General features: G+C 43.6%; 1 protein-coding gene across 2 annotated transcripts in view; it reads left to right on the top strand.

Annotated features, from left to right (window-relative positions):
- Nucleotides 1–16586, top strand: part of IFRD2 (interferon related developmental regulator 2) — an 80103-nt gene that overhangs the window by 13506 nt on the left and 50011 nt on the right. The window contains exons 2-3 of one of the 2 annotated variants that reach the window (XM_085625090.1): nt 1287–1346; nt 4147–4266. In XM_085625090.1, coding sequence (XP_085481216.1) covers nt 1287–1346; nt 4147–4266 — 180 coding nt within the window. The remainder of the gene's footprint in view (nt 1–1286; nt 1347–4146; nt 4267–16586) is intronic. The other variant, XM_085625091.1, reaches the window with a different exon arrangement.

Here is a 16586-nt window from a genome sequence, read left to right on the forward strand (position 1 = left end):
GAGAGGATTGCCAAAACCCAGCTAACTTGACAATTCCTTCATTGACTTAGGACTTCAGTATATCACTATTCTTTATACTCTGAGATTTTTTGTAATGCTAAGTATCCTGTGAAAGTAACTACTCGAATCCAAATTAAATTCGGATTGTATTTTTTTAGTGCATCTTTTCCTCGTCGTCTTTATCCCAACCGTTGCATAATATATGTAGAAAAAGCTAGTAACGTTTGAAAATAATGCATATATGTAGCTCTCTGATTAATTTACCTTTTGAATATTTGGAGCTCAGAATACATTTAGCGGTTCATAGTCAAATGCCTTCCTTTATTGTAAAGATGGAAGCACTAAATATCTCCACGTCTAATTTTGCAAGACCATTTTTTTTTTATTGAGATAAAATTTACAAAGACCATAACGAATGCCATGGTGCTTTGAACGCAGCAAAGCTGCAATATTTCAGTACACTAGGTTAACCAAAGCCGCCACTTCTGATGAAAGCAGTTGCATACTATACGTATAAGAATAGGGCAGCCATAGAGTATAGGCATAGCATGGAAGTACCACTGCATCACTGTTGGAAAACCACCCATTCCAACAACGTAACAGAAAGAACAAGCATTTACAATGCAACGGTCTTGGCATTGTTAAAGTTAGAGCTATTGGCAGTGCTCATGACAATGCCGTTTCTTTAAATGTTTTAAAAACAAAAACAGAAACAAAAATGTCATGAGCAATGCCAATAGCTCTAACTTTACCAATGCCGAGACCATTGCATTGTAAATGCTTGTTGACCCTTGGGAACATTTTTTGAGAGTACCCATGCTCTACAGTCTTATTTGATAGTCTCCCCAACCCTTAGGAGTCGACAAAATATAAGCAACGTCTTAGTGAAGGAGAACCTAATGTGCTGTATGTTTTCCTCCTAATGTTCAAGTAAAAAGTGTTGGTCTGTTTCAGCAGACACGTTGTACTGGTATGGATGGCTTGAGGATAGCACTGATCAAGACAGACTAGACCCTCCTTGTGGTGTTTTCTTTCCAACCCAGCAGCCCTGCATCAATTTCTTGAAGGGGCAACGCGAAATCCTCTAGAAATACGTTCTCAGTCTGTCCTAATAGATACGCTTACAAGTGTTACTAGCCTTTGCTTCATTTGTAACTTACGCCAACATCAGTCAGCACAACAGAATCTGCTCTTTTGAGTGGTATCGCAGTTTCAGCTATCAACTTATTAAGGTTGTGTTTTTGTTGACTTTGTTTTATGCCTGCCCTGCTCTCCCGTGGCCGCAGGGTCTCTGAGACAGGAGCTGCTGCAGCTGCAGGTCACAGCCAAAGCCAGTCTGGTGAAAGGTAATGGTCTCATCTTGGTCACTTCCTAATGCATGGCCCGCCATCTGGCTACACGCTATTCCTTCCCCGGCACCGTAGGCTGTTGGCTGTTACCAACAATGTTTGCTTGGCTTGGTTGGGACCTCTGGGAAGGGAGGGTGCGTGCATACATTGCCTAATCTTACCTCTTTACCCCTAACCCACAGTGACGGCAAACCAAATTAATGTTGTGTATGTTTGGTGAAAAAAGTGTGGCGTTGAAGTTAGAAACGTAAAATACAATTATCTCGAAATATTAAGTGTTCATTTTGTGCCCATTTAAACCCATTTTATTTCTACTTTTAAGATAAAAATTCTATCCTCTTCATGCCGGTAGCTACATTGTTTTTTTCCCCAAGGCGATTCCTATAGGAATCTTTTTAATCAAGAAAACCACCCGACACTAATTTAACCAGTTCACCCATTGCCGCATCCTGTATTCCTGACGTTTATTCCCACCCTTTTACTCCTAAGTGTATTCTGTTCGCTTAGCTAATGCTATGAAATACGTGAACACTTCCCCATTCTCAGCACCTTAATTTAGCGCAAACTAAGGCGGTAAACCTTACCTTTTCACTTGCCCTAACCTGCGCTCTATACTGCACCTTACTTGTACTTAACGATGTAGTGTGTGTGTCTATATATACACACATTTTGCGGGGGGGGGGGGGGGGTTCACGTTTTTCAAACTTGTGGTTTTTCACTTTTATTTTCGAGCTTTGAACACAAGATCATGGACCCGCCCGTCGCCGCAGTAGGCTGGCTAAGGGTTTGTTGCATTTTCTGTTGCTTTACTCCATCCCCGCAGGAGTGCACACTCCGGCCTCTAATTTCATAGGTCTGGTTTGAGGCATGTGGTGTTAGAACCACTTATTGAACTGACATTTTCACGACGTTGGTGCTTACGCCCTTTGCTAAATCGTGTCATTGCGTTTCATCCACGTCGTCCCTCCACCCCACGCCAGTGCATCTCGTGCCTCCACCGGCTCCTCTGGCTTTTAATAGTTGAAGTCGTCCGCCTGTGTCAGCTGTTGCGTTTGTTTGCTTTCTGGCGATAGTAATCTTGACGTATTCTCGCAGGTCGTGGAGTTTCCTCTCAGAGTGCCAGGTCCTGGTAATTATAGGCCCTGCGCCAAAGAAAGTCTCCCGCCTGGGCCCCGCCCGCCCTATCGGTGCGCGCCAGGTCAGGCCTCGTCAGCCTTGGGATCCCGTTCCGTGTGCTGACGCTGCGCGAGCTCCTGCTGGCTCCATTCTTGCGTTGGATTAGCATCCTTGGACAGAAATAGCTGCCGCCTCTGTGGGGCCCCACCCACCCTTCTGTTTTCTTCCTTTTAACTACTAGGTGGCAACCGTCCTTCAGTATTTGCCAACGTTTGCATAAGTATTTTCTCTTGTTAATGCCGATTTCTTATTTTTTTAATTTGACAAGCTCACAAAATGGCATGTATGGTGACCACCTTCCTCCAGTTCACTACGCTAGTGTTTTCCTGGACTTTTGCGTGATACAATAGAACATACTGGATGTCGTAGGCTTGTTTTGCTTTTATATACCCAATTAGATTAACACCTCCGAAATCAGTGGTTTGTAAATGGGAAGTTCAGGACTGGAATCGTTCGTGTCTGTAATGGCCCGTAGTGAGGGCTGTGTGGTTGGAGGGGTTCTTTATGTATGAAGTCCATTAAGACGTCATTATGGTATTTGTTGAGGTTTAGGGCTGCCTATTGTCACAGTTTTGATCTGTTTTTTTTTTTTTAAAGATTTAGACCGGGTAATGTTACCCAGCATGTGCAGGGCCTGGGTATTGTTTGCACAAGCTGCCCCTTGGACGTGTTTACTTGCGGTTTGTAATGTTTAGATGTCTGGCCGTCGAGCTAAATGCTAATGTGTCAGTGTTGTGTCACAGCCAGAACACTCCTATTAAGCAGTGGTGTAATCGTGAGTGTTGATGCCGGTCTCTAAGGACATATGTTTTCCTTCTCCGAAGCTTGCTTTGGTGTTGTACGCAGATATCCTCTTATTTGAATCATGTATTTAGTCTTTCCTCGGTGTAGGAACAGTACATAACTTTGTTGCTAGTAATATATTCATGTGCTCGTCATTGACCCTATATGGTTTTTGCAGGACTTGCGCCCCCCCCCCCCCCCCACACACACTTTTTATAGTGACTAAGCATTCTTTCCAACGGTAAACACAATCACTAATGGTGTTTATGAACGTCATGTGGCGTGTTGGCAGCGCAGAGCACCTGAGAAGGACGAAGTCCTGTGGTGTCAAAGAGCTTGTGTCATGCCATGTGGTGGTAGACCCCTTCCTGTAGTAAAGGTGATCCGTTTTAAGTGGGTTTGTCCGAATTATTGTGCTAGAGGGTGGTTTTTCGAGTGACACAAATAGCAACTCTCCTGCTAGTTGCAGTTGTGGTACACTGCAAATGTCTGCAGGGTCTCGTGTTCATACTTTGTGTGCAGGTGTGGTAGGTGTCCTACTGGTCTGTGTGGAATAGCCCTGTCTGTGTACCATAGCTAGGAAGGGTGTGGAAGTAGGAGTAGAGATGCTGGAACATTCTATTGTCTACTAAAATGGCTGCAGCAGATGCGTAATGCTTTGGACAGATGTATTTCAGAAATCGCCTTAAATCCATTCTACCCTTCCATCATTCCTTTATGTAAGGCTAACCTTCAACCTGCATGGCCTTTCCATTTTTGTACTTGGTACTTACATGGAAGGAGTCCCAACCCTTGGGGTGCCATCTTTGATACTTACCACTGCACTTTATTTTCCCAGGTGCCCGAGGCACAGCTGGAGCAGATTCACAGGCCAGCGACGATGACGAGGTTGCCAGTGAGGTGCAGAGCCACTACAGCAGCAACAGTGAAACCGCAAGTGTTGCGGAGGAAGGAACCGGTGAGTAGGCAGCGTGATCTTTCTGGTATAATTGTCAGTCATTTCTCTACATGAGCCTGGCTAAACCCCCTCCCATGAAACTATATTTGCTGAATGTTTCACAAGGCTCGCTGTTTGCAAGTGGCCTCTACTTTTCCACCCAATTTAGTGACTCCATTTTTCCCCCACAGTTGCTTCTCCTAATGGTCAATGCCTTTACGGACCCCAAGGTGTCTACTGCACTAGAGTAGATGTGTTCCCCACCCCAAGAGTGAAGTTGAGTTTTCTAATGTGCACGTTTCTTGCCTTGGAACCTCGAGACTTGGCTTCTGGATTTCATCAGTGACTTGCCCAGTTATGTAATTGTGGTTAAGTTACTGTTGCACTTTGGTTAAAATAGTAAACGGGGATTGGGGGGGGGGGGGCTGTGCAGTGTACTTTCTCAGTTAAATTCACCATACTGCTCTGCACTTCATTCTTTGGTCGATGCATGCCAGATAGCACAAATGTACCATTGGGGAAATACTTATTTGGGACATTTTGATGTAGGCTTGAAAGCTACTCTTCATTAGCTTTTTGTTTTGCCACTTATTTTCTTGCTCTCTCTTCATTGGTTTTATTTTATATTAGCCCATCCATCTAGTCTGTCCCTCCCGTGGAGCAGAGCCTTTTTTCCATCCCTCTGATGGGTTCCACAAGTGTTTGCAATTCAGTAAATCTTTTAGTTTACGCCTGCAACACAGCGCATGCTCTCATTTGGCAGACTATTGTAGACAAAAGGAGCTTGCAAGCCACCCATTGCACACCATTCGTTGGCTTCTGTGTCAGTCTTCTGTGCTGCATCAATATGCTTTATTCAGCAAGCAGCAACATTTCGACAGCCCTTCCTGGATGATGCAAAGTACCACCAGTGACTCTTAATTCCGGTTGCGACATATAAAATATATTTCTTACAAACCATTCTGCCCAATAAAACACACACTTTACCGTAGCCCTGAAGCTGTCCGTATAATATGTTCAGGCGGTCGCTGCTTTCACTTTAAACCACATCTCCTTGTTCAAATTTATTGTTTTCAGCCAAACTGGCCATAACAATTAATATTACATTACAAATGGGGCTCCCGGTTTTATGGTATTTATTTTTTTGACTTTTCTGTCTGTATTTATCAATATTTATTTTTTGTCAACTTTATCTCTATTTATCCATATTTATTGTGTTTTGTGAAAAAAAAAAAATAAAGGTGACCCTGATATTTCCACATTTATTTAACCAATAAATATTCAGCATTGCTTGAATGCCTGCCAGGTTTCAGTGATATGAACACCCGCAGGAGAGAAATCAGTGCACTTATATGAAAATATGCACATTTTAGTATCGGCCTTGTGCATATTGACTGTTTAAGCACCTTTACTAAAATTCCTTTCTTTTTCAACTCCCTTACCTATCAATTCACACAGGTATTGACCTGGCAGTCGTGGTAGAGTGTATTTGGAATCAGTCAAAAAGCACCAAATTTCCGTTTTTATCCACATTTAAAAATAAATGCAGACAAGAAAATAAATGGTTTTCTGTCTGTATTTATCTGTAAAAACGGAAAACAGAGTCTTAATTACAAACCACACTGTCATAAGTTCCCCACAATTAAAAATGATACAATCTAATCAAGAATCCAGTAAAAACAACTTAATTTCCATAATTTATCTAAATTGCAACCTACCATTTTAGAAAATAATTACTGTCGATTGGGCAAATATAGGTCATCTTAATGCAGTTTCAGTGCTTGTACAGAATATTTATGGCAAAATCAAGTTAAGAATCAAGGAGCACCCTTATTTTTTATCTGAGTCAATTACATACATTACTAATTCATAAGCCCATCAAATAGTAAAACAGGAGACCTGTTTAGAATTTCATGTGCTAAAAGAATCTGCTAATTCTTCTACAAATAATCCGATCAAAGCCAGCAGAAACAGTTTCACCCCACCATATCACTAAAAATAGAATGAAAAAGGAGAGTAATATAAAACCAAACTTGCGGTTTTTTTTCTCTTTTTTTTTTTTTCCCTTCATTAAGAATACAAGAACATTTTACATAAACAATAAGAGATTATCAAGTACAGACTTGCATCTTCCTTACAGTGTATACGCATCAAAAGCTGCAGAAGAGCAAAGAAAGAAATTACATAGATTGGTTCCTTTTTAGGTTGAACCTGGACAGCACATGCGCTGCTCTGCGAGGCATGCTGTATTCAGGTATGGCCTTGAAGCTCCGCCCGCTCATATTTTTCATTGGCTTGTCATTTGGAAACTGACACTTTTCATTGGTCAATAGGCTAAGTAGTCTCTCCTTGGTACCACCGTGTCTCATTTTGTAACCTCCCATGAGGACACCCCCTGTAACATGTTTTACTCGGTAGTCTTTAATTATAGCCTCAGAGCACTATTTTCTTAAATCGCTTTGTCTCTCTCTATCTCCCCCCCCCCCCCCCCCCCCAAATCTCTTTAATTATTATTTTTCATAGCATGGCACACTGCACTCATCGTGGCGGCTGTGCCTTTGGTTTATGTGCGGCGCCGAACGAGGGCGTGTGTTGTTTTTTTTTTTTTGTTTGTTTGCTTTAACTGTTACCTTTTTTATTTTTTATAACTGCCCTATGCCTCACTTTAATGGTGGCCGTGTCTATGGAAAGGGGCGCGGCTGCCATTATAGTAAAATCGCGGTATTGGGTGCCTTTACCAAAAAAAAGCATTTGTCAAGTTGATAGATAAATGCTTTTTTAAAATGTATTTTGTTGTAACTGTGCCCCATATGATGCTTTCACTTTAATGGCGGCCGCGCCCCTTTCTTTAGACCCGGCTCATTTAAAGAAAGGGGCGCGGCCGGCATTAAAGTGAAAGCGCCGCATGGGTGCTTTTACAAACCAGCATTTGCAATGCAATAGGTCTCGCATTTACAAGAGTTTTGTAAATGCGAGATCTAGTGCATTGCAAATGCTTGTTTTACATATCCGTAGTTAACAGTTCCTCATAACAGCATGTTTTGATCAGAAGAAGCAGTGTAGTGTACTGCAAGAGAGGAACAGATAGGAAAGCAGGGGGGGGGGGGGGGGGAGACAAAAAACTGCCACAGGGTAAAGAAATGACATGCAGGTGTCATCAGGGGGCACCTAGATACACTGTAACAGAGTTATTGTCCTAATCAAGACCCTCTGCCTGGCAGTCCACTTTTAAGTCAACCCTTGCACAGGAGGAGATAAGGCCACCACATCACAACACGACCCAGGGAAGACACTCAACCCCACTGCCCCGCGCAGTCTCAAGTAGGTCTGAAAGGTCCCCCAGTTGTCCCTAGGGGGTGATATAATCAAAGTCCTAGTATGTCTCTAGCTGGTCCTGGCAGTAGCCGCATCTCTGAGCCAGTCCTCCAACTGGGGGGAGTTGCAGTGGCCCCAACCCATCGCTACCTGCTGCTTGTATAGTAATAGCAGATGAGAGGTCAGCTACCGTGACTCCGGGGGGACGGCTTTAATGTTTCCCAGGAGCGCCACAAAGTGTGTACGCCGTAATTGCAGGTCCGTCGTCTCGTCAATAGCATCAGACTGACTCCCAGTACCGATCTATACCAGGGCATGCCCAAGCCAAATGAAGAAAACTTGCACAGGGATCAGAGCAGCAGACACAGCACGCTTTTTCTATTAATCCTAGTTTAAGCAGCCATTCTGACGACCGGTATAGTCCATGAAGAAATTGAAAATGTATCGAGCGCAGCCTTTAATTAGGTGACTGTGCTCTCGCCTGAGCGCAACAGAAACCCCACTGCTCTTCAGTTATGTCTACGCCCAGGAGGTCCTTCTACACCTGTCGCGCCACAGGGACTCGCACCAGGGCAGTGTTGCATCTCGGAGTACAATCTGATTATCAATTTGTGTGAGGCTGGGTTACCAATGAAGTTTTTCAGAACCTGTTACGTAAGGGGTGCTGCCGGAACCATGGCATACCCAGTGCGCAGCGCATCCCGCAGCGAATCCGCAAACTTTAGCATAGTTGCCTCGTCATCTCCTATAGCTTGCTGCAGCGTAATAAACAATCCCTCCAGGAACGCAGCTCCCGTTGTGGTGAGCTGAAGTTGCCTCGGCTTTTCACAAACACCCCTCCTGGGAAAAGGGTGGGCAGGGTGCCTCAGCACTGGCATGTGGGGGGGGGGGGGGGGGGGACAAACCGCTCGTCTAATCGCGTGTGCCATGCCCAGACTGTACAGGTTATCGTGTCCAACGAAGCCTGTGGTCTGTATATCGCCATATGTAATGGGTTCTGTGCCATGTGGTCCTGCTCGGGCGCAGTGTGTACCATGAATTGAGTTGAATATAACCAGTAGAACGCAAACTGTGCCTATGCATAATAGTAATAAAGGTCCATATCCGGTGCACCCAATCCGCCCTATTAAAAAGGTAGAGTAAGTCTCCCAGGCAATTCTGGGTTGTCTCCCAGCCCAAGCCTGTGACACCGGACTACATCAAAGCCTGCGTCAGAACTGATGAGTGAGTGGAAGGAGTAGGTTAGTAAATAAGTAGAGAAATGTGCGCAGGATGATCATTTTAGAAATAGCCAACCGTCCCGCTGTGGAGAGTGGGATGCACATCCATCGAGCCACATGCCCCTCCAGCCACTCCATCAGGCATCCAATGTTCGACTGCCAAAGATCATCCACCTCTCGGCTCAGCCATATGCCCAGATATTTAATTGGCTCCTTTGCCCACCTGAGAGGAAACTCCAAATGGAATTCCACAGTGACCCTAGTGAGCGGGAAAATTACTGACTAGGCCCAGTTGATGGATATTCCTGATAATCCACCAATACTAGTCCATTTCCCCGATCAGTGGGTCAAAATTTTCAGCGGGGTGTTTAATATATAGTGACATAGTCTGCGTACATGGATACCAGCACCACAGAGTGGGTGAAAGCTAGTCCCGATGTGTGTGGTGCTGCATAAGGGACGCAGCGCCTCTCGAAGTGATGGAGTTCACACCATTCCAGTCAATCACTAAGCATGTTGATAAGATGAGGAGCCAAACGTTTTGCAAATTCCTTATAGAACGCAGCTGTTAAGCCATCTAAGCTGGGGGCTTTATCTCCAGGGAGGGGCCCTGATAACCTGGCTAAATTCTTCGGATCACTGGCACAATATCGACAACAACAATATCCGGACATAAGTATCGTTGTCAAAAATATCGACCTCCTATCTTCATAACGGTAAGTACAAAAGTACAGAGAAAAAATAATTGTCCATTATTGATGTATAAAATATAGTTTTTTTACATTTTTTAAAATTTCAAATTAAATAATTGTAACTTTAAAATAATTATTTTGATTCATTTGTAAATATGAAGAATTATAAGTAATTGAATGTGAAAAAAATTAAACGTACATAAATTGTTATATATTTACTTGAAAACAATTAATAATTTCAATTTTAAAATGTTATAAATATATTAAATTATAAATCCATGTATTTACATGCACCTGCATCATAAAAATTAATAAAGTATATTATAAATTAAAATATTAAATATTTTTTAAACCTACGTTTTGCACTACATTGAGGGCAACAGTAGAAAGTGTTGGAGAGCGGATGTGTAAAAATTACTATTCCCACTCCAGCAAATGCAAAACTAGGGAAAGTGTTGGATAGCGAAGGATTAAAATTCACTATTCCAACTACAGTGAGTGCAACAGTAGGGAATGTGTTGGGTAGCGGAGGATTAAAAATTACTATTCCCGCTCCAGCGAGTGCAACATTAGGGCAAGTGTTGGATAACGGAGTGGAATAAATGACTATTCCCACTCCTGCGAGAGCAACAGTAGGGAAAGTGTTGGATAACGGAGGGGAATACATTTCTATTCCCACTCCTGCGAGTGCAATAGTAGCAAAAGAGTTGGATAGCGGAGGGGGATAATTACTATTCCTGTGAAGGCAGCAGTAGGGAAAGTGTTTGATACCGGAGGGGTAAAAATTACTATTCCCACTGAAGAAAATTCAAATACAAACAATATCCATTACAATACAAAACATCATACAGAACCAAAAAACACAACGTATATAAAAATATAAAAAAATTACAAAACCTAGAAACATATTATGTTTAAAAACTAAAAATTCCATAGAGATTAATTAAAACATTAAAAATGTACAAATATTTTGTAATGGAAATTATTTATATTCAAACCTAAATATATTTGTTTACCTACTCTATAACCCCACACAATTTAAAAGATGCATTTAAATTAAAAAAAGTGTACCTCCATAATCAACACAAATAATTATCAATTAAACAAATATTAATTAAACACATTAAAACGGATAAATTAATGTACTAACCAAATGTTACCCCTATAGAATAAAAATCCACAAACCAAATAAAAATAAACAATTACCAAAAATATTCCTCAACTAATAAATGAATATTAATGATCAAGTAATTGATTGATTTAAACTAAATTAGTTTCCACCCTCTACCCCAATAAACGCCACAACACACCTAAAAATAATTATACAATTTTTATTAATTTATTATATTATAATAATTATATAAATTATTAATTAATAACAATTAATTATTAAATTATAAATGAATCCCAACAATTAACACTATAAAATCTAATAAATATATTAAAAAAATTACCATATCTTAAAATTGAATTACTTCCCACCCTACTCCTCCAACACACAACACGCTCCTAAAAAGAACACAATTAATATAATATCCAATAAATTAATAATTCACAACCAATTAATAATGAATTCCCACACTTAACACTATAAAATATTTAAAAAAAATTAATAAAATAAATTTAATTATAATTAAATTCCCGCCCTATTCCCCTATAAACCCACAACATCCTCCTAAAAAGACACAATTAACATTTACCAATTAATAAAAATTAACCAATAATACATTTATTTCAACAATTAACACTAAAAAATCTAAATCAATACTAATAAATAAAAATTAATATTTAATTTATTATAATTAAATTACTTCCCACCCTATTTCCCTATAAACTCACAACCTGCTATGCAACAAACGCAAAATGTAATTAAAATAAAATTAACACATTAAAAAACAAAAGCAATACTTACATCAAAAATAGAGCACATATATTTAAAATACATAACACTAACTTAAACGATATTTGTGCAAACGATATTAAGACTTCGATATTTAAAAAAATGATATTTCTCACCCTAAACTCTATATTCTTGACCAATACTTTTGCTGTCGATATTTCTAAGGCTTCAGTTCCTCTCTAGTTGTTCGCAGGCACCCTGCCTGTTTGGCAATACTTTCTCCTCTAATCACCGATTTGAAGGCATCTCATAGTTACTGTAGATTCCTTCATGACATTATGTTGTGTTTAGTCTGCCACTTTTGCACCCCGAATAGCCTCCCAGAACACCTGATCCCTCAGGGCCCCAGGTGGCAGCCACCATGTGAATGCTCGACTTCGGCACAAGAAGGTCAAGGAAAACGGGTTAATGATCAGTAAGTTCTCACCAGATGGGACGATTCTGTGATCCCCAGTGGGGAGCCATTAATCCTCGACCAGGAGGAACTTGCCAAGGTCACACATGTTTCCTCCTCCAGCATCTATTAAACCGTTAACTGTTATGATGGACTGCAGTTGTTCACCTTCCCTAGGGTGAGGGGCGGCGGGACTTGCCCGATTTATCATGCTGGTCATCCAAGATCACGTTGAAGTCTCCACCCCATAGGACCGCTCCTGGACTCAGGGTGTTCACGAGCCTCCAAGTCTCGGCGAAAAAGCCAGGATCATCTGTTATGGCCATAAATAGATGCAAGCCTGAATGACTGTTCCCCCACCACTATGTGCCAGCCAGCATCACATACCGACCTTGCTGATCACACAAGGCAATGCGCTTTTGCCACGGCAACCCCTTTTTTATAAGATTAGCGGCGACTCGGGCATAGTTTGAGAAGCAAGCCATGTGTTTGTCCATCCATCCCTCCCTCCCGCCCGCGAGCGCATGCTAGACTACTCAGTCAAGTGTAGTTCCTGGAGGAAGCATATATCTGTACCATGTTGCTTCAGGTATGCCAGCACCCATCATTTAAGCCGCGTGTATTCCTCGTAACAACCTTCAGCTGTGCCATAGTAAGATGATAGAAATCTGGTAAGAAAACTCTGAACAGTCCCCAATGTACATTACCCCCCCATATAGTGTTGTGATGTCAGACAGCCAGTAGAATGAAGAGTGGATTGAGTAAGGGGGAGAAGACTGATACAATTCTTCAAACCTTCCCAACAAACAGCCCTTCAGTTGGGCTGAGTACAGGCCTCCTACCGCAGCCACCAGGGGCTAACCATGCAGAACGATAAGGGAGCCAACCCTGAGGGGGAACACTAGTCACCCAGCGTACCCTAGTCAAAGAGAAGAGGGATGGGTGGCTCGAACAGGGAAGCAAACTGTGTCCACCAGGCACCAATCGGGGAATCCCCACATCTCAACAGCAAAACATTAATGGATTGGAATGCCAATCGAATACAGCCTCGGGGCTCCCGGCCCGAGGGGGTCCAGCAGCAGCCATTCCACTCTAATATTTACTGCCGATGCTGTCAGTCATCAGTTCTATGGGTGGCCTAGAGATTGCCCCAGCCGGGGGGGGGGGGGGGGGGGGCTTCTGATTAATTTAGCAGCTACCTTGAGGTTGGTGAAAAAGGAGGTCTTACTTGCATGGAAGATGCACAACTTTGCAGGGAATAGCAATGAGTACTTGGCATCACTTTTTTGTCTGGAGTGTTTCACTGGCAGAAGGTCAGGACTCGCTGCCTGAACAGCCATCGTGAAATCATGATTGAAAGATACGCTATTCCCTTGGTAGGATATAATTTGTTGGTCTTAAGCCAATAGGAGCACTGTCTGTCCCAGTAATTTAGGAGTCAGGCGATAATGGGCCGAGCAAAGGTGGCGTTCTTGGGCCCAGTGACCTATGCCTCACTCCACTATGCAGACAAATGTCAGAGGCCCCAAACAGGGCCCTGAGCATTTGTTCCACATAGTCCTCTACATGTGCCATTGTGATGAACTCCGGAACTTCCATGATCCTGATGTTTTCCATCTAGATCTAGCCTCCAGGTACTCATTTTTGTTGCAGATTTATTCCAGGACTTTTTCTATTTGGAGTAACTTGTTTGGTTGCATTGCCTTCATCCTTCACCATCCACGTGCGTTGCTCAAGTTGGTCAATCTGTTCCTTATGGCTGGAGACCTTTTCTTTTAAGCGATCAAATCTGTCAGTTATTGAGTCTGTTTTACTATCTATGGCTGTAAGAAACAGTTTGAGGTCCTTAAACACCGCTCGTATGTCTGACTCGACTCCTAGGATGATCAGCCATAAGATCTTGAGAGGTATCCTCCGGGGGATGTCTGAGCCTCGGGCCAATCCGTGTCGCTCAAATGGTAGTTTGGACTGCTGGGCATCTGTTTTCCAGCCATATGTATCTTCACAGCCCCTTCCGTGTGGGCCTGCCCCACCCCTAACAGACCAGAGGGGTGGGTGGTATGTGCAGACCCCCACCTGTGGGGAGGACACCTCCAAAGGGATAGCCTCCGAGCGATAGGTCCCTGTAGTTTGTTGACCTCAGCGGAAGGAACAATATTTTTGTGCCAGCTAGCAAGCCCACTCAGCTGTGCTGCACCTCAGAGGCCTTCATGATTTCCTCTGGCTCAGTGTCTACGATAAAGGTCAGCCTGGATTTTAGTTTCCCCACGGTAGTCACAGCTCCTCAACGGTACCTGTCTTCGCACTACCAGGAAGAGCCTCCGCTGGCTCCGGGCCCCCAGCACAATTCATTTGTGCCATAGTGCAGCTCACCCCATCCTCCCTGAAGCGGCAGGTGCACCCCTCCTCTAACAAAAATGGTGCAGCTAAGTCCCAGAGGGGTGACTTCGGATCAATGTGTCCTCGTAGACCAATAGGCCACCACCCCAGCTCCTTTATCAGCGAGTGGGTCCCAACTGCAGAGTCCTGCAGCCAGAAACCAGCAGAGTTCCTCCAGGCCTCTGTAGTAGGGGGAGGACCACCCTCCACCACAGCCCCCCCCCCTTTGGGGTCTCTATTTGTGCATTCATTGTCTGCAAAAGGCCTCTGCCAGGTCCGTGTCTCATGTGGTTTCTCCAGCGGTAACACCTCACCACTCCGCTGCCTCCAAGCCCAGTCACAGATCTCAGTTGAATCCATCATTCTTCAGCTCACTTCACCACCTCACTTCAGACCCAGCTATGTGTAAATCGGTCTTGACCCTGTGCATCATGGGACCAGTCGAGCCTGAACTGTCAAGCCAGGTCTTCCCTGAACCGGAAACAAGCATTCTGGGACCGGTTTCTGGGTAACACCCTTCATCAGCCAGGCTAGCTTGAATCCAGTGGCAAAGTGAGCAAGGGACCCACGTCTGGGCATACCCTGCCAACTTAGGGCAAACAAAGCAAACGCAAGGAGATGATGGCCGGAGCGCTGAAACTTTTCAGACACTCACCCCCAGTCACACTTCTTGGTTGAATATATCAGTGTTCTTTAGCTCAAACTTGTTGCAACATCATTTATGTAGCAGTTGAAGAGGGTTGGTGCTAAGGACGCTACCTTGTTTAGTGCCTCCCTGTATTGGAATCTAAGTTGTATAGTCACCTCTAGTACTATCTAATCCTTATGGTATTAAGAGTTTCAGGATTTTGTCTGGGATACTCATTCCCCTTAGGATTTGCCATAATATAGAGTGATCAATTCTGTCAAACTGTTTGGAGATCGACAAAGACCTGTAGAAAAGTGCCCATTTACTCTCTCTGTCAGTCTCTCTCTGTCTGGGCCTAGATAAGTCCCTCCTCTAGCAAGGTGCACCAGCCCTCAGGTGAGGGTACAGTGGCACGGACCCTGTATCCCTACAGTGTCCAGGTCCATTCTTAGACCTTGTAAGTGTAGTAAAGCCATAAAGGATGTATATGATCTGGAAGTTGGTCATTACGAACTCCACAGCTCCCTAATGACTTTACTAAAACCTGGGAAGTTCGGTAGACAGTGTGGGATTGAATGCACCCAGAGGGCATTTTGAAGATGCCCCCTGAAAAACGACCTACCCTGGTGTGATTCTTGAATGGCTGCCTGCTATTTGCCACCACCAGACAGGTTTCTGGGCCCCTGGGTAGAGGGCCTCCGCTCTGTGGGTCCAGAAACAAACCTCATCCTGGGCAGAGGTGTCATGCCTCCTCCCCCAGGATGGGTTGGGTCCACGAAGGGGGAAGCTTCAAAGGCCTGTTACCTTTGCAAGCTGTCCCTGCCATTTACTGCCCCCAGCAACTGGCTCCCACCGATTCTGACCCTCATTATGGGCGGGAGAATCGGCAGGAAAACCAATTTGGGAGGAGAGGTGTTCCCACCTTTGCCAACCCCACTCTTCAGGTGGGGATGGCGAGGTGAACCACACATCTTGGTCCCCTCCATCTTGAAGATGAGGGGGCCCAACCAGTTATGATACACTTATTATTTTTATTCATTAGCTATTCCACAACCATTGAAACTGTTTTGGTTAGATTAATTTAAAATTGTGGTCGGTGTGTGTGTGTGTGTTTTATAGCCTTGGTTTGTTGGTGGACTTCAACTTTATGTAATTACTGCTTCTGTTGGTGTGGAGTCGGTGTGGAGTCTCTCGGCTGTCGTAGGAGTTAACTGAAGCATGCTGCTTTCTTGTCGCAGATGGGAACACTGCTGTGGTAAGCCCATACATGGGCCGGATGACCAGGGACATAATTCATCTAATGTGGTCTGTTGGGTGTGTGCTGAGTAGGCACTCACTGGCCTCTACTTCTCGGGGGGGGGGGTCGTAACTCCAATTGCACCCCCATGCTTGCAGATCTACTCCATACACGGGTTCACACAGGTTCCTTGGATGCTACACAGTGGCTAGGATTAGCAGCCAGCTGGGGGACCGAGCTCGATTTGACATGCAGATCATGGCCGGGGCCTCCAGGAAGTAGGTTCTGGCTGTGCTTAAGCTACTCGCAGCAGCCCCCGGGAAAAACGCCATGCACGCCCAAACTACAGGCAACCTTAAAGTCTTTGCAAACATTGGGCAATACTAACTTTTGAAAAAACAATTTTTTTTTTTTTTTTTAACAAATGTTTGTTTTTACATTTTCTCTTTTCTATTTTTTTTTTTTTGTTTTTTTTGTTTTCCTTGCGTATTCTCCGCCCTCCCTGGTTCTTTCCCTTAAGCCCCCTTCTTTCTTTTAATCATTTTGTTTCTTTCCTACCCACCCAGTCTTGGTATC

The sequence above is a fragment of the Triturus cristatus genome, chromosome 9, assembly GCF_964204655.1.
Source record: "Triturus cristatus chromosome 9, aTriCri1.1, whole genome shotgun sequence".
NCBI classification, from domain to species: domain Eukaryota; kingdom Metazoa; phylum Chordata; class Amphibia; order Caudata; family Salamandridae; genus Triturus; species Triturus cristatus.